At 38.8% G+C, this 23492-nt stretch overlaps 2 protein-coding genes across 3 annotated transcripts in view; one reads left to right on the forward strand and one right to left on the reverse strand.

The window, feature by feature from the left end:
- Positions 1–17564, reverse strand: part of LOC134863871 (golgin subfamily B member 1-like) — a 40974-nt gene extending 23410 nt beyond the window's left edge. The window contains 14 exon segments of the mRNA XM_063882619.1: positions 5618–5768; positions 5913–6004; positions 6100–6217; positions 6744–6859; positions 7503–7788; positions 8863–8976; positions 9129–9251; positions 10009–10188; positions 11305–11460; positions 12397–12507; positions 12893–13030; positions 13891–14064; positions 15264–15323; positions 17433–17564. Coding sequence (XP_063738689.1) covers positions 5618–5768; positions 5913–6004; positions 6100–6217; positions 6744–6859; positions 7503–7788; positions 8863–8976; positions 9129–9251; positions 10009–10188; positions 11305–11460; positions 12397–12507; positions 12893–13030; positions 13891–14064; positions 15264–15308 — 1804 coding nt within the window. The 5' untranslated portion in view covers positions 15309–15323; positions 17433–17564.
- An 86-nt stretch (positions 17565–17650) lies between these two features.
- LOC134863428 (guanylyl cyclase-activating protein 2-like) lies at positions 17651–21682 on the forward strand. Of its 2 annotated transcripts, XM_063881946.1 has the most exons (5): positions 17651–17975; positions 18889–19035; positions 19198–19347; positions 19919–20018; positions 20106–21682. In XM_063881946.1, exons 1-5 carry the CDS (start codon positions 17946–17948, stop codon positions 20225–20227), a joined length of 549 nt encoding a protein of 182 aa, XP_063738016.1. In that variant the 5' UTR covers positions 17651–17945; the 3' UTR covers positions 20228–21682. The 2 variants fall into 2 exon arrangements, with proteins under 2 accessions (XP_063738016.1, XP_063738015.1); XM_063881945.1 differs by lacking the exon at positions 17651–17975 and having other exon boundaries at positions 18276–19035.
- The last annotated feature ends 1810 nt before the right edge of the window (positions 21683–23492 follow it).

Genomic DNA, 23492 nt, shown 5'->3' on the forward strand with positions numbered 1-23492 from the left:
GACTATTTCCTGAAGAGCTGAGGTGGATGGGGTTTGATGGAGAGGGAGGTGAGGCACTTTCAACACTACATATGAACTGAGTGTGTAGCATAGAGAACAGAGTTATAAAACAGTGAGGGCAACAATAGAGACGGAGCAGAATGGAGACAGAGAGAGTAAAGGATGGAGAAAGAGGAAGTAAAGGGACGTCCACACCAAGAACAACAACTATGAATATAAATATGCCGTGTGGATGTATGTTCACTGATTATTGAGCAGTCGTGGTAGAGTCATATTAGTAGTTAGTGTCTCTACTGGGACATGTTTCCATGCTTTAATGTTCAAAAAGCTCTATATTTTTCTCATACTGCCTAGTCTGCGCTGACTGGTTAGCTGGCCGGCTCTGTTGTGGTTGGTCAACCGCTTAGAGATGTCCCGCCCCCTTAGCCTATCACGTACAATGTGTTGGAGCACTAGCCAATAGAAGCGCGAGTGTTGCGCAGTGATTTTTATTTCTCTAAATGTTGATTTAGGTTTCTAATATCAACTTTATGACCGAAGCTGTAAATTATACCATCAAGTTCTAAATGTTTCCAGGTGCTGAGAGTCACACTTCCTGCACAGATATTTCAGATGAAGAGCCTTCCAGTTGCTTAAATGGATTAACTATTGGAGAATTGACTTGATTCAAACATTAAATCATTCAAAAACTAAAAAAATAACTTCCGTTTTTTTATTTTCTTTATTTTGTTATTATTTGAATTTGAGTTGTTTACTCTTTTTTTGTATTCTGATTATACCCATCTTAACACTTCTTCTTTTAATGATCTTCTGAATTTTAAAAAACTAGGTAACGATGACCTGTAACTGCTGCTGGCTTCTATCCATGAATATAAGATGTAAAAAATCTTATAAATAAATAATAAAAATATGAAATCAGTGTGTTCATCAGCACCTTGTCGGAGAGGAGAGAGACATTCTTATATTGTTGATAGAAAATATGTTAAACGGCCACCTGTATGGAACAAAGACACATTGGAATTTGGACGGATTTTGGTTTTCTGTCAGTGTTTCTATCCTCATGATTGATCCCATTGCTCAGTTGTGGACTCCTCCATCTACATTTAAAAAAACGATATTTGTAATTATTGTTCTCGGCATGGACGGCGCTTTATTGAACCTCCAGATTTGTAGGCATTTTATGCTTGATAATAGATCCGAGGAACACTTGAAAAGCAACATCCAGGTCAGAGCCATGCACACCTAATTTGCATAGTGACAGGAAAACAGCATCACACACGTGGGAGACAGGAGAGTAAGTGTCTGTGGGAGGACTTTGACCTCCAAACACACTTAAAGCCAGAGTTTTTAAACCACTGTTTCTCCTACAGAAACTCAGATCTGGGTGGGGGATATCGCTGTGCTTTAAAAATGTAATTAGGGGTTTCAATTAGCAGCGTAGAGATGCAAGCAGGGGAGTGCCAGATTGTTTCCATCTGTTTTGTGACAACAGGCTGGTTTTAACGTGAGGGGAGGGAAAGTGGGGGTGTGGGGGGGGTCAGCTCAAAGCAAAGGGAGGGGCAGAAAGAGAAAGAGAGATGAGGGGGGGTTAGGGAGTGGTCAGTGAGGGGTCAGTGAAAAAAGCAGGGTTAAGCAGAGCGCTATTTAAAAGGACTATGCATGTAATTCAGCGGACAAGCATTGAATATAATTGAGAAAATGCAGCTTCTACATGGAGAGTGAGATAAGTGTGACGCAAAATAAAGCAGACTTTTATTTATTCTACGCCTGAAAGTCATGTGATTCCTGGAGGAAACTCAGGATCCAGTTTTTTTTGTGGAGGGGTTGTGCAGAAAAACCATTTTCTAAATGATTCTGATATTTTAAATTTCATTTTTAACTTTTAAGATTTTTAATAAAGTCTTTGTTTTGTAAACTATTTCATTTTAAGACTTTCCAAGGATGGATCTGCTTGAGTGGTTAGGGAAATGTGTTTATATGACAATATGCTTCCTTATCTACGATCAAGGCAATCAAAATATCAGTAGTGTGGGAAATATATTCAACCCCAAAATGAGTAGAATTTAGATTAAATTCAATTCAAAACACCTCTGTTTCCCCTTGAAATAACTCTTCCTTTGGGTTGTGGCTTTGGATCTAAATAAAATATAATTATACAAACATATAATATAAATGTGTGCGTTGATTTAATAAGAAAGACTTCCTGCTGCTAATTGCAAGATGTGTTTGGTTGCAGAAGAAACACAGCGAAGCTCAGCAGAGATGTTAATTATTAAGCTCCAACATAGATTAGTGTTAATTAGGCACGCTCCAGTTGTCCACCCATAAAAACAACTTGTGAGTCACAGTTTCCACCTCAGAGTTCACTGGTATTTACAGTATTTCCAGCAGCACTTGAACGCAGCACCAACAGTATGAGAGAGTTAGTGTTCACGCTGAATTAAATCACCGGATTTTACCATCAGAGGATCGATAGGACTGAATGAAAAAGTAAAGATGTTGCTAAACCTGAGCCAACACACAACACAAGGACACAACATGTTTCTTATGACACATTAAATGCAGTTTCTTTGAGGAAAAACTTTTGAACACTGTGAGTGTTTTAAATCTTTACATGGGTAAAAAATATTTTGGTTTGGCCATTTCTTAATAGTAAGCCGTCGTAAAAGAAAACAGGTAATATACGTTTATTTTATTGGAGTATTCACCGTATAATCATACTTCTTGAAACCCATTGCCCTTTTAAATCTTTACCAGTATAAGTCATTTAAATGTTGTTATGTGACAGATAAGATCACTTGATTTTTGAAATACAGTCAGCCCAATGTAAACGGACAAAGTGTTTATATTTGTTGCAGGGTCTAACTTCCTATGTTTATATCATGTCTGTGATCTTATCGGCTTCGCTCCGAGGAGGTTCCTTCTTACTGTCTCAAAAGTCCGTACTGAACCGGGGAAGAGGGCGCTTAGTGACGCTGCTCCTGTGTCTTGGAAACTCAAACAGCTGGTTTCTTTAAAACGGACTCAAAGCGACTCTCTTTGAAGCCACTGTGTCTGTAAATGCTTCGGCTGATTTTGTTCTGACTGTGATTTGGTTTTGATTGTGACTGTTTTAAGTTGTCTGTAACCGTGCTGCTGCCTATCTTGGGCCAGGACTCTCTTGTTTAATCTCAATGAGACTTATCATGGATAACTAAAGGTAAAAATCTAGTTCATTGATTCTAAAATGGAACAATGGTCACGGAAACCAGGATTACTGATTGATTAATGGAGCTTTTGTTGTAATTCATTTCTTTAGCAAAACATCCCAGAAAAAATGCAGATGTCCTGCTTTTCTCTATTAAGTAATAAAATAAAGCACATTTTGGGGGATTTGAGACAAAACAAGAACTTTAAAAATCATCACCCTGGACTTTGGGAAATGGACCTTTTTTTTCTCAGCCCAAATGATTAATGAATAATCATCACATTTAATAAAGGAAAACTGTTGTTAGTTGCAGCCTTAATGATTCGTGAATTACTCTGAAAATATTTTAGCCACACCAGAAATTAAGAGATGGAAAAAAGAGGACAGAACAACAGTGGGGGGGAGGGGGAGACAGGAAAAGAAAGGAAAAAACAAGATGGCCGACAGTGCAGCGACTCACTGTACTGCCTGCAGCTCGCCGCCCCCCCCCCGTAGTGAAGATGAATTTTGGGGGAAGCTGCAGGCAGTACAGTGACCCGCTGCACTGGAGGTGTCGGGGGGCCTGCATGCACAAAACTGATGGGAAACTGTTCTGAGAGGCTGCTCCCATCCCTGGAGCGGGGCAGGAGCGGGGGGACGGAGATCCACGAGACAGGGGGGGTGGGGGAAATCAAAATGCTCCACATTACCAACGGTTAGGATGGGGAGGGGGGGGGGGGGGGGGCGACAAAAGAAAATAATGTTGAGTCAGACAGCAGAGGACATGTGGTCAACAGAATTAAAGTGAGGCTTCGTCGACAGTCATGTATTTCAACACTGCACCTTTAACCACATCGCGCCGGCGCCTTTTAGAAAGTGATTCCACTGAGAGGGCGAGCTATGGAAATCGGCCAGCGTGTTTTCACCGAGTGCTCCCACGTTTTAGTGTGGTCGCTCCGAGCTCAGCATTTAAAATACATGAACTCTTCAGAAAAACGGCGGTGACATCACTGTAGAAACTGGATGAAGAGCTAGTTTTCTTTGCCGGAAACTATCAAAACAAAGACCTATCGTGGTTATAATGGTTTCAAAAAGAGCTCCTTTTACTTTGAGTCCTATTTTCCTGTTAAAATAGGAATACCATTAATGAATATTTCTATTATATTTATTTAACTTTCAAGTTTGTTCAAAAGTCTCTCTCCACGTGTCCAGACTTTAATGCAATCCTGAAGTTTTCAAGATTAAACTCTGTCAGCTGTGTTTGTTAAAGTCTTCTAAAAGAATGGAGTAGTATGGACACGAGGTGTAAATGGAGTAGATGGTTTTGAGAAAACACTTTGATGTGGCTGAGGTTTAATCTCCTGCTGCTACTCGTGTCATATATCTCACTTTTTACCGCTCAAATTTACACAAATGGGGCAGATGTTTTTTTGTGTCAGCAACATAAGCAGTGGCCGGTAATTGGCACAGCTTCAGAAACACTAAGGGTGCAGAACTCAGCAACTCTCTCGCTAGATTTCACAACTGTTCAAACTGTACAATATAAAATAATTATACCTAATTAAGGAAATTAGAAACGGATTTATTAATATCTAGTGGAATAAATGGATTCATAAATGACTTTTTAATAAAATACATTCACATGTAGAATATTGTATCTGATTCTTCTCCGATATGTATAATTTACACGTTATTTTCCATTAAAGGAGAGTGGTTATCATGTTTGAGAACGCTGCCAATGATAAAAGAAAATCAGTGACAGGTGAGACTCAAAGTTTGATCACTGCTCCAAAATCAAGTTCATTTTTAATCAGTAAACCCCGTTTAGAAATGACCAATTTGTCTTGAGGGGTTTCAAATCTGTACAACAACATTTATACTTTATTAAATTAAGTATTTCAGAAAAAAAATCAGGAGGAGCAACACAGGAGGGACAAACGTGGTGATGAAGTTTTGATGGTGAAAAAAAAAAGTGCGGGTTAAATTCTGGCTCAAACACTAATCGTTTATTCTTTAAAATAATTCAAACGGGGTGATCAAATTTATAAATTGACCAGTGTAAAGACGAGAGAATAATTGATCATTATTGCAATTTAAGTGAAGAGAATGGAAAGTCATTAAAGAGATACTTCAAGAGAAGGAAAGATGATTGATTGATTGATTGATTGATTGATTGATTGATTGATTGATTGGTTGATTGATTGCTTGATTGATTGATTGATTTGCTTAAAAGCGTGGCTTCATTTTTGCTCATATTGTTCGGTTTGCGATCTTTTCTCATATAAAAGAGACTCAGGTCGAGTATTGGCAGTGTGTCGGATTGTCTACGCAGATTAGGTGTGCATTAGGCAACATCCGTGTGAGGTTTTCTGTGCATTGAGACCCTGATAGTGACTCCTGGTGGTCTTAGAGTGATAACAGCTGTGGATGTGTGTCACCCTGCAGTCTTACCCTCCCTCTCCTCCTCCATATGGCTGATGCGAAGCACCATGGCGGCCTTCTCCTCTTTGGCCCGGTCCCTGGCACTTACGGCCTCAGAAACCATCTCCTGCCACTCCAGAACCTGGCTCTGAGTGTCCTCCGCACTGCCCGACTCACTCGCCTAACAGCACACAGGAAGAAGACGTTTTAGACATTGTTCGGCTATGTTTGATAATTGAATTCAAGACCTATTAATACTTTTTAAGGAACTATTTAAACCATGAAAATGAGCAGGGTAATGCAGCAGGAAAGTCTGCTCCCTGACCTGAGAGGCCGTCCTCTTGGTGAACTGCTCCAGGTCGGCCTGTAGAGTCCTCTGCTGCTCCTCGTACACCTCCAGCTTAGCCTCCAGCATTTCTACCAGAACACAGCAAACAAACAGAGTTCATTTCGGCATCACAGCTACAAATATGATGCCCTGCTGTCTCAGCAGTCAGGTTTGAGATTGTTACCGTTCTTTGCTTTGAGCTCCTCGTATTGCTCCACCTTCCAGAGGTTCTCCTCCCTCTCCTCCTCCAGCGCTGTGATCCGACTCCGCAGGGCGTTCAGGTCTGGGGGGGCACCTCCCGCCTAGAGGGGACAAAATTAACATATTTAGTTTTACAGTTATTCATGCATTTGAATGTGTTTTGTATTTTTACTCTGGAGAACAAGTGGGGAATTAACAAGCGGTTGAAGATTTTCAGAAACAGAATTGTATTTATTCAGGGTGACCATTTTCTCCTTTACGAATAAAATAAAAACACATTTATATTTATTTACATATACTTATATGAACTCACAAAGTCAATTAAATTAAATATAGTAAACATATTAATGTAAACATAAGTTAAAGTAAAATTGTCCAATAAAAGGGTGAATAGAAAATGTAGAAGAATACAAATATAAATATAAACACAAGAAGTTCAAATTACATTTGCAAAAATAAATGTATAAAAATGATGCGTATCAAACAATACGTGCAGTGTTGATTTGCAAGGCTACATTAAGAAGTCTAATGCCTTATGGAATAAAAATGTCTTTGAGATGTCCTTTTAACATCTGGAGGGGATTCTGCAAAAGAGACGTAAGAGATCCAAACACTTGATCTTCTCACCTGGCTTTTCTTCAGCTCCTCCTCTAACTGTCTGATGCGACTTTTCGACCAGGCTTTCATTTTCAGGAACTTGGCTTCAGATCTGCTCGCTTCGTCCGTCTTCTTCTTTGCTTGACCTGCAAAAAAAAGAAACAGAGAGAGAAAGTATTCAAAACTATAGGACGATCAACATGTTTTCTAAAAATCATCCAACCGATTCAAATGCATTGCCATAAAAAAGAAATACATCCTTTTTATCAAATCAGGTTTGAACCAATTATCTTCTAAATTGGTTAAATATTTAATGAAAACAAAAAAAGGGGGTAAAGAAAACCTTGATTTTATTTTAGATCTGATTATGAAAGTACCACTGTATTTAATTTACTGTTGAATGTTGTGAATAGTGTCTTTTGTAGTTAAAAGCACTTTGGTGTAAAATCAAGAAACCTCGGTTGAAATCAGTTCAAACTGGTACATGTATTTTCAGATGAAAGACGAACGTTTAATTTTAGGATAAATAAAATAAGCTTTCAACAATCAAAGGCAGTATTTGTTACTAGACTTCTAAACATTTGACTCTACTCTGAAATGTAATATGTGTTCATTACATATTTTAGCTGTTGTGTATTTCTTAGCGTTAGATATTTTAAGGTAAACATTTCTGTACAACACATGAACTCTCTCCAATTCCAGACGTATGAATAATATATATTGTAAATACTATTTGATAAGTGTCTGAACCCCTATTCTCCATCTGATTGTTCCTGAATTTTAACCCACCTTCCAGCTCCGCTATCCTTTGATTGGAAGCTGAATCACTTCCTGCTCCCTCCTCTCTGTTTGTAGGAGGTGAAGCATTCCTCCTCATCTCCTGCAGCTGCTCCTGGAGCTCCTGCTGCGTCTGCTCCATCTGCTCTCGGAGCTGCTCTGTCACTCGCTGCACCTCCGCCTGCTGCTTCTCCATCAGGTCTCGCAGCTGCGCTCGCATCACGTGCTTCTCCGCCTCCATCTTGGACTCCAGACTCTCTCGTTCCACGTGCAGTCGACGGAGACGCTCCGTGAGCTCCTGTGGGCAGAAAACACGACGAAGAGCGTGTAGAAAAAAGTGAGGAGGTAGTTCCATTTCTCTGAATACTTGAAGAGGAACGCTTTTTACAGATACAGTCAGGAGAGATTAGTCCCTCTATCTCATCCTGAACATATGATGTAAGCAATTCCTCATACTCCATACTGTAAATGTGTAGATCTCTGTTTATTTGGTTCATTTGTGGTCAATGATACCTGCACAGACATTCCACTTTAAGTCAAGATCTAACGCACACATTTTATTGTTCATAGTCTTATTGGAATTAATTATTTCTTGTAAACATTTCTTCTTATTTTTATACAACTTAATTCCTCTTCTGTATACATCATGATGCTGTAAACCTACGATGCAATGATTATAAAGCATCATAAGAACGGATCCATACTTCACTCATGTCTGATACAACTAACCTGATTGAGACTCTTCTTTATGGAAGCCCAGGGTTATCAAAGAGTTCTCAAAAAGGATCATCTTGTGAAAACCATGAACCATGAAATTAAAATGCATTAAATATGAAATATTTAGCCAATTCAAACTGGAAATAATCTTCTCTCTCTGCTGCTTTATTTTAAATATTTTACACACAGATATTGTGTAAAATATTAGTAACACCTTTTTTTTGTTGTACTTTGCTTAACCTAGTCATCTATAAAACATCATGCTAAAAAGGTGTCTTTGAGGACTGTGAAATACCAGGTACTATTATTATTATTATGAATGTAAACTATACCACGATGGCAGATAAGGCTACAAATGTAATTGTCTTAAACTTTATGATAATTTCCTACTTTTATATCGTGTTGGCTGGAATTTGTTCCTTCAGTAGTGTTTTATTTGTCAGATATTTAGTTCTGTTTTATTTTCTATTTTGAGATGTTTCATAATTGTTTTTTTCTCTTCTCTTTTTCATTTCTAATTCTGTGCAATACCTTCCCAATTAGGGATGAATAAAGTATATCTTATCTTAAACCCTTTTCTCCCCTGAAGTGGATCCAGTGATATGGGTCAGTATCAGGTCGATCAGTGCTTCAAGAGGAAAGACATTTTAAGAACCTTTATCTGTTGGTCCCTGCCGTCCACCTCCTGCTGGAGGACATCGATCACCTGCGTTTTTCCCAGCAGCACCTCCTCCTTCTCATGGAGCTTCCGCTTTAGAGCCTTTAAAAGCTGAGGAGGAGAAGTGTTTGAACATTCTATTATACAGAAACCTGCACAACAGAATTAAATCTTACAATAACGCCATGAAAAGTACTAAGAATGTAGCTAAATGAATACGTAAGTTGAGTGTTTCCTCCCTGATTCAGTGTGGTTGTCTCTACCTGCTCTAAGTCTGCGCTGGCATCAGATTTTGCTGCCAGCTTGAAGAGCTCCTGCTCATGCATCTGGTTGATCTCCGTCAGCTGGTTATCTTTCTGAAGGATGATGTCTTTGAAGGTCTGGATCTGGAAACAAACACAGGGAGCATCAGACACAAGATGACACTTCTAATGACAAACTACTGACTACATACAGAGCAAATTCAGGGCAACAAAGTCTGCATCAATTAATCAGAAACAGAATGACATACTTTAGTTATTCCATTTAAAATTACAAAATGATTACAAAATTAAGATAATACATTAACAACAGTATAATAATAATAATAATAATAACAATAATAACAATAATAAATATAATAATAATAATAACAATAATAAATATAATAATAATAATAATAATAATAATAATAATAACAATAACAATAATAATAATAATAACAATAATAAATATAATAATAATAATAAATACTAAATAAATAATTATTTTACTTTAGTTTAAGTAAAATGTCCAATAAAAGGTTAAATAAAAATAAAATATATTACAAGTAACAGGAGCTGCAAGCTGATTTAAAATAAAATAGCAAGCAATAAAAGACTAAAATAAAAAATACAATTATAAATATATTATATTAATATTGTAAGTCAAATGTAAAAAGTTAAAGAAAGAGTGTGCAAAAACAAACATTGAAGAGATTTATACTAACATCAAAGTTCAAGTAAATATGTAACACTTGTTTAAAAATATATGCCGTGGTATTTTAGTATTAATACGATGGTGAGGCAGAATTGCACGGTTTAAAAGGGTCTATAACTCACTAATGAATGATAATGAAACCATGTCCCTGTGAATCAGACAGAGGAAGCCCAGAGTGAATCTTACGTTCTGTTTGAACATGTTCTCCTTCTGAGTGTACTGCTCCTTCTCTGAGTCCAGCAGCTCTCTCAAGCTGTCTGTCTGCTCCTGCAGCAAACTGTAGCGCTCCTCCGCCTCCCCCACCTTCCTGGTGAGGCTCTGCACCAGCAGCTGCAGCTCCTGCATTGCCCCGCCCTCCTCCGACACCTGAGGAGGCGAAGCACAGCGGAGCATTAAGTATGCATTGACAGGGAAACTGCAGCACAAGGCAAAGTAGATTAAAGACTTTTTATTAACGCCACTCGGAAAGAAAAAGCATCCGTGGGTTAATGAAAGGCTTACTCTAACTTCCTATGATCGCAAACTAGGGCTGCAACAACGAATCGATAAAAGTGATAAAAATCGATTACTAAAAAAGTTCACAACAAATTCAGTTATCGATTTGTTGGGTCTATGTTGTTACTCTCTGTTTGCGGAGCCGGCTTAGTCACTAGAAAAAAGAAAACATTCGGAAAATGCCGGAGGCAAGGAGAAGCACGGCCCGACCAGAGCCTATCAGGCGTCTGCCTAAGCAACCCACGCCTGCCGCCTTAACTAAGGTCTTCCAAAAAATAAAATGAGCGATATTCGCCGTGTTACTCTGTCCTGTTTTCTGTCATCCCAAACGGTGACCAACGACAGCCTCCTTTCTCTGCAGAACGCATTTTTAAAAAGTCTGTACTCTGCGGCGGCCACCCCCCCCCCCACCACCACCTTAACTAACTAATTTTCTGCGGGAAACCCTTCCTGTCTATATACGGCTCTGGGTCCGACTAAAATCATCCACAGCGTGGGAGCACTTCACCGTAGCAACACTGGTTGTTTGCTCAATATTGCATGACAAGTAAGTCTCTGTAATAACACTGTCGGTGGTTTTTTTTCAACAATGACCGGCTCACTGCACATTATCCGGCTTATTACACGGCCAAATACTAAACAAACTAAGGACTAACTTGACTGCTTTTAACTTATTTTAACTATGCCCATTTATTGATTCAGCTATTTCAAAGTGTTTGCACTTTACAAACACTTTGAAATACAGAAAGTAGGTTGAACATCGCCAACATTTACGGTTGTTTTGTGTGTTGATTTTGTCAATTTAGAAATACAGCTTTCTGAATAAAATAATGGAAAACATTTTTTGGCGCGTTTTTGATCCGATGAATCAATAAATCTTAGAGATTAATTGATTATCAAAATAATGGTTAGTTGCAGCCCTATTGTAAACATATTTACTTTTACTTTCAGTGTTTATTGTGCAATCATACTTAAACGGTGTTGTACCTGTTGCTGTGGTGCAGGTGTGATTGGCTGATCTCCTGCCAGTGCAGTCTGCAGGTGAACGATGTACGCCTCTTTTTCTGCCAGCTTCCTGTCCTTCTCCGTCAGCATGATGTCAATTTCCTCGCCTCGCTGCCGCTGAAACTCCACCTCCTTCCTCTACAGGAAATCAGTGACAGAGAACAATATCATTATCCCTATTTCCTCCTCACTCTGTAAATAAATACCTGGGGAATTCAGAGCCTTTAAATTGTAATCAATTAAACCTACGTACTATAACGAGAGACAGAGAAACCTCTCAAGGAATAGGAAAAACACCTGAAAAACATACTCAAAATGTAACAGGGAAAGCTCCTAAAGTCTTTTGTACTATTTGAAAGGAAAGAAGATAACAACATTAATGCATATCTATTACCATGCTGGAGAGGGGAAACATTAAGTGTCCTAGCCTAGTATAATATTAATCAAAGGCAACAATCCCATTAATAAGGATGCATCTTAATTAATGTTCCTACTTTTTATTACAGCTAGTACATTTGGTAATCATACACCATTAAAGATACAATACAAAGATATACTCTCTCTTTATGTTTTGGCCTTAACATGTTGACGTGGTTCCTTACACTACCACTTTTTATTGGTGAAGAACTTTGAAGTAACACATTTAGACAACAAAACGTTGGTTAAGGGATTGTGAAAGCTGAGGACCTCAAGGTTTTCAAATAGTATGACATGCATTGCTTCTATATGTAGAACAGCTTCCGTTTTCCAAAGAAAAAAAGGAATCAAAATGTTTGAGCCCTGAGTTAAATAACTAATAGCTTTAGCAGATCTCAACTTTTTCTGGCAGATGTTTCCTAAATGTGGGGCATAAAAAAATCGAATGCTGCTTTTTGGCATTTAGTTCGGACTCCGGTGAAAGTAAGCACACCTGACATAGAACATCTGAGGGGTCTGATTGGTTCATAACACAGCTGCAGATCAGACATGTGTTACCTGCCTTAACACACACTTGAGAGCAGGCTTTCTTTGTCATTGAACAGGACTTTCAGAGGGGAACTTGTTCTCATTTTTCTTTACATGAGGACACTTTACCCTTTTCTCCAGTTCCTCCTGTCTTTGTGCAAGCTGATGTTCCAGTTCCTCCACTTTCTTCTTCAGCAGGACGATCTTCCCCCGACTCGCCTGCTCTCCTTCTGACGAGCCCTGCAGGGACACAAGGAAGACATCAATAAAAAATCATGGGTTACATTTGAGCAGAAACACAAATCAGATTTGCGTATTACTGTCAGCTAGAGTCTCAAATGTATTAACTACGATAATATACTTCTATATAGTTAAAAATCTATCTTTGAATTTGAAAACCACAGGGAACATTTACACAAAATCAAAAGGCAGTGATATGCAAGTAAGAATTTCATCATGAGGGAAATCAGCTTTATTAGCATCTGAAACTGTTCAGAATCAACATCTACTACTACTAGGAAATACTAGTGTTTGGAAATGAATATGAAAGGTAATAAATGATGAAGCTTGTGGTACTGCACCTTTTCCATTAAATCTAACACATGGTATAGTACTTGAGTTATACCTTTTTGCCGTGTGTTGGCGTGCCCTGGCCTCCTTGTTGTTTCTTCAGCTCCTCCAGCTGAGCGTTTAGAGACGTCACCTTCGCTTTGTTCTGCAGACGCAGCTTCGACATTTTGGAATCACAGGCCTCCTTCTCCACCTGGGTCACAAAAACAGATCTTTATTATAAATTGTGCATAGGGGGAATTGTTTTCACCGAGCATTATGACCGGAGAGACTTTAAGTTGTAGGATTCCAACAGATTTTCTCGTTCAAAGACAGTAAATACCAGCACTGATTCTGCATAAAGACACTATATACGTTAAATAAGTTTGAGTTCAATTTTCAATATTAGAACATTTGAGGTTCATTTTGCTGCAAACATGTCTATTAACAGAGATGTTGATGTAAATATGATGAAGGCTGTAGTGGAGTTTCAGTTCCTGGTTGCACACCAAACAAATAGGTTTATTCCAGCTGTATAATCTACTCTCACATTCCTCTCTGTAGTATTGTGCAGCAGACTTTGCCTTGGGAGTTTAATAGTTAACTACATCCAGGTTTATTTTAACTGGATGATCTGAGTGAGTGACTAACAGCAGCAGAGACTCATGTGACCAGCTGTGTCTGGATCGGTCAGACACTAATCCTCCTCACATGGGCAACAGAGCATGCATCTTACATTTAGTACTAGAACTCAGTATTATAAACAAACAGTCTCCCAACAGAAACATTATTTGAACCAAAAGAAACAGCCGTGCTTGGGATTAGTGCTTTTGCAGCTCATGTTTTATGTATATATTCATAAATAAAGATATATATATATAATGCTGTAAATGAGACACATATTGAAAACTAAATGCATGAGGAATTTAAAACATGGATTAGATAATCACTGGTCTCTATTTAGCACAGAACACTGGTGGTAAGTACTGCTTTTAATGGTGTCTTTAAATATCAGCACACCTGTTTGATAGAGGCCTCATGAAGATAGAGGAGGGGGAGGGGGAGTGTCCTCACCTTTAGTTGGTCGTCTTTGGAGCGGAGTGAAGCATCTTTCTCTCGGATCATCTCCTTCAGCTGAGTGACCAGCAGCTCTGTTTGGGAGAGACGCTCCGCCATTTCTTCTACAGGAACCTCTACACTCCCCCCTCCTTCTCCTACAGCAGGAGCTCCTCTGGGAGAGCCTGGACCCTGGGGGGAGAACATATCGATTTTAATATCAATATCATGATACGAGATTACAAACCGCCTTAGATTTGGGATATCGAATCAGAATATCGTTGTTGTCATCGTGCATTGGTATTTAGAAATGTTGTGGCATCTCTCACTGCAGGAGTAGAAATAGACACAAATATAAAAAAATAACTGAACTTGATTGCACTTCTTAAGGGTAACGACGCTAGAAGTTAGACACACTATAATATATATAAACAACCAGAGAGAGAGGAGGACTAAAATTCATTACGCCCAACATTAGCAGCCTTTAGCTTAGCGGTGGTGACATGACGTCATGTGACCGCGCTGTAGTTCCTTTATAGCCTAACGTTAGCTTTTAACTTCAAAAATCATAAAGTGGTGTTAACATGTGGAGATTATCCTGCTGAACAAAAGCTGTAAGTATCATAATCGTTCATTTTGTTATTTTCCAAAATCACATGGAGAAATCTCACTAGCATTTTTTCCAGGGAACCAGAGAGATGCTGCCTTCAGGGTCAGCCTACCATAATAAGTCATCACTGCACCTCTCTATAGGCGTGACTCTGTAGGTAGGGTCAATAGGATGAGGAAGCAGCGGGATTAAGTCTGGAGCAGTGACCACCCCCCCCCCCCCCCCCCCCACACACACACACACACACACACACACACACACACACACACACACACACACACACACACACACACACACACACACACACACACACACACACACACACACACACACACACACACACACACACACACACACACACACACACAGGAAGTGAGAGCTTTGGTTGTTTCAGTCAAAGCCCTGGAGTCAGCAGTCTACGTCATTCCTGGATATCTGGACATGAAACACACTGCAGAGCTTTGAGTGGGTTTCCTTTGAGTTAATTAAAGTTGGGCTGCACAAGATAAGATAATACTGGAGAAAATGACATGTTGTCAGTACTGACTTAAATCAATGGTCCCTCCACTGCAGTTTATTTACGTTGAGGAATTGCTGTGATTAGGGACAGGGTGTAAAACAGTTCCACAAACTCATGAAAATAGCCCTCGAGTTTTTCTTCGGTTACCTTAGCACAAACCATTTCAATCAGATCTGGAATTATTAGGCTACATCCAGTATTTCGAAACAGATCAATGGGTGTTACAATGCGACATGTAAATAATAAAGTATGTATACTCACTGCAGAGCCAGGCTCTCCCTCTTCACCGGAAAACCATTTCAGCATGGTTTCAATTTAGATCTAAAAAGACACACACACAAAACAAACAGAGTAAATCAATTATTTTGAATCCATAAAAGTGCAATCATGTGCACATTCCTAATACAATATTGCACATGTCTGCACAAAAGTAAGTTTATTAACGCAAAATGTTTTTGATGTGGTTTATAAGCAGTGCAAATTCCTTGTACTTGAATGGCTACATGGCAATACACAGGTTTATTTACTCCACAGACACTCTGTGTGTTGTAACCACAATTATTTATAAATATTATGGCTATGTTATTTTTAGCATCTGTTAGCAGCCCTTTATGAACACAGTTACATTTAAACTTAATTTAGCTTTGTGTATTTAAATGCTACAGTTAGTAAATATGTAGTCTGTCATTTAATTTGATTTAAACTTTGTGCCCTCTCATTGCAGTGCATTGTCATTGCTGCTTCTTCTGCTTTAATCACTCCTTTTATTCATGTGTGTCCATTTCTATTACTGCAGTATACTTATGTACAATTCCAATTCAAATCAACATGAATAAACTTCACAAAGCGAGAAAAGATTTCTAACTGTGACTGAGAGCAGCTTTACAATTGTGCCATCCAGGACATTATGTGCCAAGTAATGCATCTGATCATGTGTCATTTTAACGGTTGACACATAATGATACATGTTGAATGGTGGTATGAGAATAATACAGAGGATGGTAAAACCTCTTTTAGACTGACGCTGTGTTTTAAATAATGATCCGTTCTTCCCTTTTTGAGTTGCAGGCAATATAACACTGGGCTCTCTCTGTGCTAAAATATTTACGAGCTCAGTAAGACAGCACATAATGGCAGAAGGCGTTCAGGCTTTCAGGTCAAGTCATTCAAGTGTGGGATGCAAGCCAAACAGAGACGCATTTACTACAATCTATAGAGCCAAATACCAGCAGCAGGAAGGCACAACCATGTTTAAAACCAGGCTGACAGACAGGTGCGGCTCCAGTATTCAAACAACCAGGAGATTACACTGGTCGTGACTTGAGGCCTGTTAAAATACCGACAGGATGCATTATCAGCCAAATTCATTCAGTCGTATCCACGTGACTCAGGGAAATCAGGTCAGACTGGTACTCAGATGAACACTTAACACCACTGAGGCCTATTGGTGTATTACTGAAAATCTAAACGACTTTATGCAATTTATTTTACACAAGATGAATTGACTTACTTGTTACTTAGTATTTATGTAAACAGAGCAAGCACACAAGCTCAACAAAACTGATAAATGAACTACTTCATTGATTATTTATTGATTCTCTTGACTATTTTACCTCTTTGTATTCCTTTAAATCTTATATATCATGTACATATGCTGCATGTGTGTCAAAAAGGTTTCAACATTTGACCTGTATTTAACTTCTTGTTGTCTGATGTGGTGACTCATGCTGTGTATGAAAAGTGATTTACAAATAAAGCTTGTTACCTACTAGTTTGGAGCTAATAATAGGAGTCAAATAATGTACAGGTTCATGAATATTAGTTATTTTATGGTTAACACGACAGATGTGGTTCGGCCTCCAAAGAGAAGGACTGATGATGTTTTTGAATGAACAGTCAGTAATCCTAACTCTATATGCAATTCATTTACACAAACTCAAGATGAGTTCACTTATTTGTGATTAGCAAAAGAGAAACACATTTTTACTTCAACTTCTTATGGATATATATTCATTTTCAATGTTATTGTATGCTTTTATTGCACAATTCTTGTGTTTGTATAAATATTTGCATTAAAAAACTAAAAATGTTATCCCTTCATGTCACAATTCAAACCGACGTTTGCTAATGTGCTAGCTCGCACCTCCAAAATGCTATACTGCCTGACTCATTTACCCGTACCACGGCCCATTTGAACAACAAATGCATCACATGTGTGCCCATAAACGGCCCTCGTGAGTTGGGGTAGGCGTTGCCGAGAAAGTCGGGCAGTTATTTTCATAAATACCAGAAATAGCTGACGTTAATCCAGCTAGCTAACTTTATCTTGCTAACATGCTAACTTAGCTAGCATCCTTGACTACTGTCCACTCGGGAAATTAGCTCGGTCAAGCAAAGTTTAACCCGTTAATGTAACTGTTAAGTGCTTACCGGATTCACAACTTCATGAAGAATCCACATAAAACATCACAACGTTGAGGAGATCCCGGGAAAATGCATTTTTATTCCACTTAGTGATGAAATTGCAGAGATATTCCTGGGTGACGTTTGTCAACAGACAACTGGAACGGGATGTACGCATGCGCAGGACTGTCACGATGACAGATCCCGGAAGCGTCTGTCGTTTTTCCACTGAAGTATTAAAAGAAGTGGACATTTAAATAATTGCTTCTTTTGTATTTTGGGTATTTTCACATTAGAATATCGTTTTTTTTCCTATAGTTCATTTTTGGATGCTTTCAAGTATTGGTTAACTTATAATAAGCAAAACATTCCGGTCTTAACAGTCTTTGATGGTGGACGTTTTAATGTATTCCAATATAAAAAGAGGGACGATATTTTGATACTGTACCTCAGAATTATATTCCCTGAGGGACTTTCTGAGGTGGCCTGCTACCAACCTGAAGTGGAATGAGTCTTTGAATATGGACTAAAAACAGAGGGATGATAGCTCATATACAAGATATTTCAAAGGTCTTTTATTTTGAAACTGTACATCAGAATGTCATGTTATTTTTGGAGTGACTTTCTGTGATGGCCTTTTATCAACACCAATTGAAATGAATCACCCAGTGGAGATGGAAAGTTCATGTCAGATATCCTTAAGTTTTAAGTATATATTTTTAATTGATTTGATCCTTTTATTCCACATTTTTACCTCAAGTTTTACATTAAATGTTTTTTTTCTTCCATTTTTACTTTTTTTTTGTTATAAAAATATTTGTTTTAATATTTTTATTATATTCTAAAATGGTGTAAAAAAAGAACTATCAGTGTGCTCCTAGGATGTATTAATGCCTCTGGGTCTGAATTAAAACGGATACAGTTTCTTGACAACAGTCAGAGTAGTGTTTTCTTATTTACTTGCAGGAGGCAGGTACGGTTGTGTAAGGTGTGCCAAGGCCGACCACGGAGCATAAACACTTTTATCCAGGACCACACTCTTTACGGCTTTGACGTCAAGCGCCTTTAATCTGGTTGAGGGCTCAGCGGTGGCCTTTGCCTTCAGGGGGCAACACCCTCTCTCTCTGTGTGTGCTGTCAAACAGGCGAAGGAGCTGCTGCTTACAAGCTCATTAACAAATGCTCAGTAAAGATTGATCAGGATTTTTCTTGAAAGCAAAGGAGTTTTAATGTTTTTGGACGAAGCACTATTGAAGAGTGAAGGTTTTCTTATGAAGGATTTGAAAAGGCAGGTCAACTTTGAATAGCCCCTGCTGGGTCGTCTGCTGATGCATGTCAAGCACATCCTACACGGGGAAGATGTACTTGACATCTTCATTTTAGAATTGTCTTTATTTTGACTTTATTTTGCTGTTTTTTTCACTTAAAATATGGGTCAAGGACCGAGTAACATAGATAATGAGGTGACTCTCCAACACATCCAGGAACTCTACCGCAAATTTGCCAGCGAATGTCCGAGTGGAAACCTGCACCTGCACGAATTCAAGAAAATATTCGGAATAAACAGCAAATCCACGGAAGAAGAATCTGCATACATGGAAAATGTTTTCCGATCCTTCGACACAAACCATGTAATGTAACAGTGTCTTGAGTGTGTGATATTGAATATAAATAGATATTATTTTAGGGAATGCATTGCTGGATGAAGTGATGTTGACAAAAACCTTTAGTGTGTGTATTCATTTAGCCTTTTATGAAGTTTTTTGTGACTGATCTACCCTGTTTTTTCTCAGGACGGTCATTTGGACTTCATGGAGTACGTGGCAGCTCTGCATCTTGTTCTTCGTGGGAAACTGGAGGATAAACTGAAGTGGTCGTTTAAAGTGTATGACAGAGATGGAAACGGCTGCCTGGACAGACAGGAAGTGAAACACATTGTCACAGTAAGTGTTCAGCTGTTTCATTTTTTAAATTGCTGTCCAAAGGGACACTGTGTTGGTCTCAAAAAACCCCAATACCTATCCAAAAATAAACGTACAATGCATCTGTTTTCATCCCTAACTAAAATGGAGGATTATTGAAAAGCTTTAAGTATAGTTTCACTATAGCAGCTTTTCTACCCGCTAACTTTCTCTGCGGTCTTAAACAAACAAGCATATCTGTAGTCTTTAACAACTACAAGAGAGAGCTGGAGAGAAACCACAGTAATAAGGTTACTTTTAATTATGGCAGTAATTTAAAAAGATTTGCACACTGACTAACACACCTGAGTATGTGTGTGTGTGTGTGTGTGTGTGTGTGTGTGTGTGTGTGTGTGTGTGTGTGTGTGTGTGTGTGTGTGTGTGTGTGTGTGTGTGTGTGTGTGTGTGTGTGTGTGTGTGAAAGGTTTTTTTTCCTGTATTTTTGCTTGTTATTATTTCCTACGTTACATAAAGGCTTTATTGTGACAGACTTACTGCTCATCTGTTATTTACCCCTTTGAACAAAATGTGTGTATTCCCTGCTTTAATTCAGATTATCACCAAGATAAGGACGCACAGCGAACCGGACATCTCCGTGGATGTGGATGGAATTTGTGACAGAATATTTGTCCTGGTGGACAAGAATAATGACAGTAAGTTTAATATAATACAATTATATCTCTTCTTGTGCTGTTTTACTTTGATCAAATCAAGATTGTGGGTCCTTCTCCATCTCTTAGGTCAGATTTCTCTTGAGGAGTTCATGGAGGGGGCTCAGAAGGACCCATGGGTGTTGGAACAGCTCAAACTGGACATCGGCCCCTGTGATTGGTTCATTGATCAGAAGGAGAAGAAACCCTGATGTTACAAAGAGGATTTATGATAAATAACAAACACTAAGTGGCAGTGAAAGTCTGCCTTTGTTGTTTTTACCCACACGGGCTTCAGGTAAATACTCATGTTTGGAGGTATTCAGAGGATCAATCTGCATCATGCTTTGATTCCAAAATTGGATTTCTTCAGAGGTTATTTCTTCGATTGTAGGAAACACAGACCAATGGAAGATGCACCTGAAGCAGGATTTTCTAAGTGAAGCCTCTCAGTTTTACAAAGTGTGTGGACACAGACAAGTCACGGCTGAAGAGGTCTCTTTACGCCTAGAAAATGGTGCACGGACACCTTTGACATACCTCTTGATGTTCACTTATTGGATGCGTGTTTAGTGACATGTAACCTGTGCTTGTTTTCTATAAAGTGAGATTGGCTGTGTTTTTTTAAAATGTGAAATGTTACCCTCATTTAGTCTGAAATGTTCCGAGCATCAAAGCAGCTCCATTTGCAACGTCAAGAAGGAAAAATATTTAACATAACACTACAATCACTGAAGAGAAACATGTTCAAGACCGTGGGAGCCTGTAAGTCTGATTTCATGTTTACAATTTATATTCAGAGACAGTGTTGGATACCTAGAGTTTCTCCCAGCATCTCTCACCCTAAAGCGGTGGACAAATACGAATAATTACGATACTGTACAACTCTCAATCACAGATGTAAATAGCAGAAGGACAATGTGTCTACTCGCCCCAAAGTATCGAAGGCGGCGGGAAAATAAATGATTTGACAAATAGTAAATGGCTCTTTAATGAAATGTCCTGCAGGTAAGCCATCTTCTCAGAAAAGCACTTGATGACAGGAAGTTAAGACGATCAACTCTCAGGTCTGCAAGCTATTGATGCAGACAGGAGACGGTTAGCTTAGCTTAGCATAACGACTGGAAGCAGGCCAAACAGCTAGCTATAACTTTCATCAACAGTGTTTTTGTCCTTGCTCAGTAGCTCTCACTTCACGGGACGGATTTTTAACACTTTGCCCAGCTTAGCTCAGGCTAGCTGTTTCCCTGTGTTCTAGTGTTAATGCTAAGCTACGCTAACAGTCTGTTGGCTTGTATAGACATACATGAGAGTGGTATTTATTGGTCTCTTTACCAATTTGCCAAATAATTCAAATAAATAATGTATTTAACACTTAACACATCATATTGGCTACTGGCAGCAGTGCTGGTTCTGGAGGGGTAGCAACGGGAGCAATTGCACCCGGGCTGGTCTGGAAGGGGGCCCAAAAAAATAGAATAAAAATTCAGATTTCTCTCTGATCCTGCATTAAGTGTATCGCCAAGTGTGTCTCACTTAACAGCACAAAGAGACCCGCAGCAAATCTGGCGATTATGTCACTGTAATCCACTTGTCTTGCTGTATGGTTCTCGGGGGGGGGGACCGGCCCTGACTGGCAGGTTAACCTTCCTCTAAAGAAAGATATATTACGGGTAAAAAACAAAGTATTTAAGCCTGTTCTGTCATTTTCTACAGTTCAATCTTACAGCTGCAACACAGAATTGTCAGCAATGAAACTAATTATTACACCCATTGGACAAATATAATAAAGCTACTTTAATATTTTGAATGTATTGGTGATGTTTTGGGTATTTTTGTTTCATATGCTTTCCCTTAACATAAAACATGTTGCTGAGACGTAATAATTGCCCAATTTGGGATCAATAAAGTATTTTCTAATCTAATATTAGTCACAGCTTTTCTGTTTTCTATGATTCTATAAACCTTCGTATCACTTGTGCCTGGTTTGAAACCCAGAATGTAGATGGGGAAGAAATAATTGTAATAAGAGCGATACATGCAGAGAGGATGTAAAAAAAGCTGAGTGAAAAATAAAGAGAATCAAATTAAATCAACAAATAATATAAATACAAGAGGTTCAACATAGTTGCCTCGACATGTGGCAGTAGTGTAGTGTTCATTTCTTTCACCATTAGCTAACAGGTTCCTGTCTCCTGCTTTCCTCTTGAATCAGGCTACACTATGACCCAGAGTCCGCTCATTAGCCTGATGGGAGCTTTTACTATATGGATTTAGCCTGACTCACTATTCTTAGACTTTAAGGCTCTTTGCCTAATAGAGTCATATCCTTTAGCTCCACCGAGACCCCAGTGAACACCTCACACACACACACACACAAACACACACACACACACACACACACACACACACACACACACACACACACACACACACACACACACACACACACACACACACACACACACACACACACACACACACACACACACACACACACACACACACACACACACACACACACACACACACACACACACACACACACACACACACACACACACACATACTCAGGTGTGTTTTTCAGTGTGCAAATCCTTCTAAATTACTGCCATAATTAAAAGTAACCTTATTGCTGTGTTTTCTCTCCAGCCAGAGACCACCATTTGCTATTTGTGAAATCCACTTTTCCACAGAGTTTAAACATTTCATTTAGGAATCAGCTTTTATTGTCCAACATGGTTTTGCATGCAACATTTTTTTGTTGTTGTCAGTCTTAGTAATGAGTCACCTAAGACTCATTATAACATAATTGTTCACACAGAAGGTCCCATATGGTCTGGTGGTGAGGATTCCTGGTTTTCACGCAGGGGGCCCGTGTTCGATTCCGGTATGGGAAACCTAATGTAAAGTTGCAGGAGAGCAGTCCAGAGCAGTTAGCTTCGGGATGCATAAATGTAGAGTCTGAATATGAAAATTGGATGTTGATCAGATAATAAACCTCAATTTCCACTAGAACTGTCGGGTTGCCAGTTTACTTTATATGCACGTTTTTCTCCAGTTATATTTCCATAGTTGGATAAATAAATACAAATATGTTAGCCGTGGTAAATACACATGTTAGTCTACTGCTAATGCATCAGGCAAACAAACATGGCCGATGGAACAGCTGTCACCTCAATCTTTATCTTTACTTGTTGCATTTTGAGTTTTCATTGGAGGCAAATATCTTTATGACCAGTCTTTGAATGAGTTAAATATGAAAACTTGAGGAGAGCTCAGCAGAATATATGGTTGAATATGATGTGTTTGCATAATTTAAATGTATTGTTTATTTCTGTTTTTCTTGGTCAAGCCTTTCAATCAAACCTTGTTTTCAATTTGAATTTGATCACTTTTTTATGTGCAGGGTGATCTTCTCCACTTATGATCAATACCCTGAGCCCCTGCAGACAAATGGACCTGCAGCCAAGCTCA

This window comes from Eleginops maclovinus, chromosome 4, assembly GCF_036324505.1.
Source record: "Eleginops maclovinus isolate JMC-PN-2008 ecotype Puerto Natales chromosome 4, JC_Emac_rtc_rv5, whole genome shotgun sequence".
Lineage (NCBI taxonomy): Eukaryota > Metazoa > Chordata > Actinopteri > Perciformes > Eleginopidae > Eleginops > Eleginops maclovinus.

Excerpts from the sequence above, each read along its gene's own strand:
- LOC134863428 (XM_063881945.1), top strand. The coding sequence starts at position 18,835 with ATGGGTCAAGGACCGAGTAACATAGATAATGAGGTGACTCTCCAACAC. Across the intron at positions 19,036-19,197 it reads GATCCTTCGACACAAACCAT|GACGGTCATTTGGACTTCAT; the intron begins GTAATGTAACAG and ends GTTTTTTCTCAG. Across the intron at positions 19,348-19,918 it reads AAGTGAAACACATTGTCACA|ATTATCACCAAGATAAGGAC; the intron begins GTAAGTGTTCAG and ends GCTTTAATTCAG.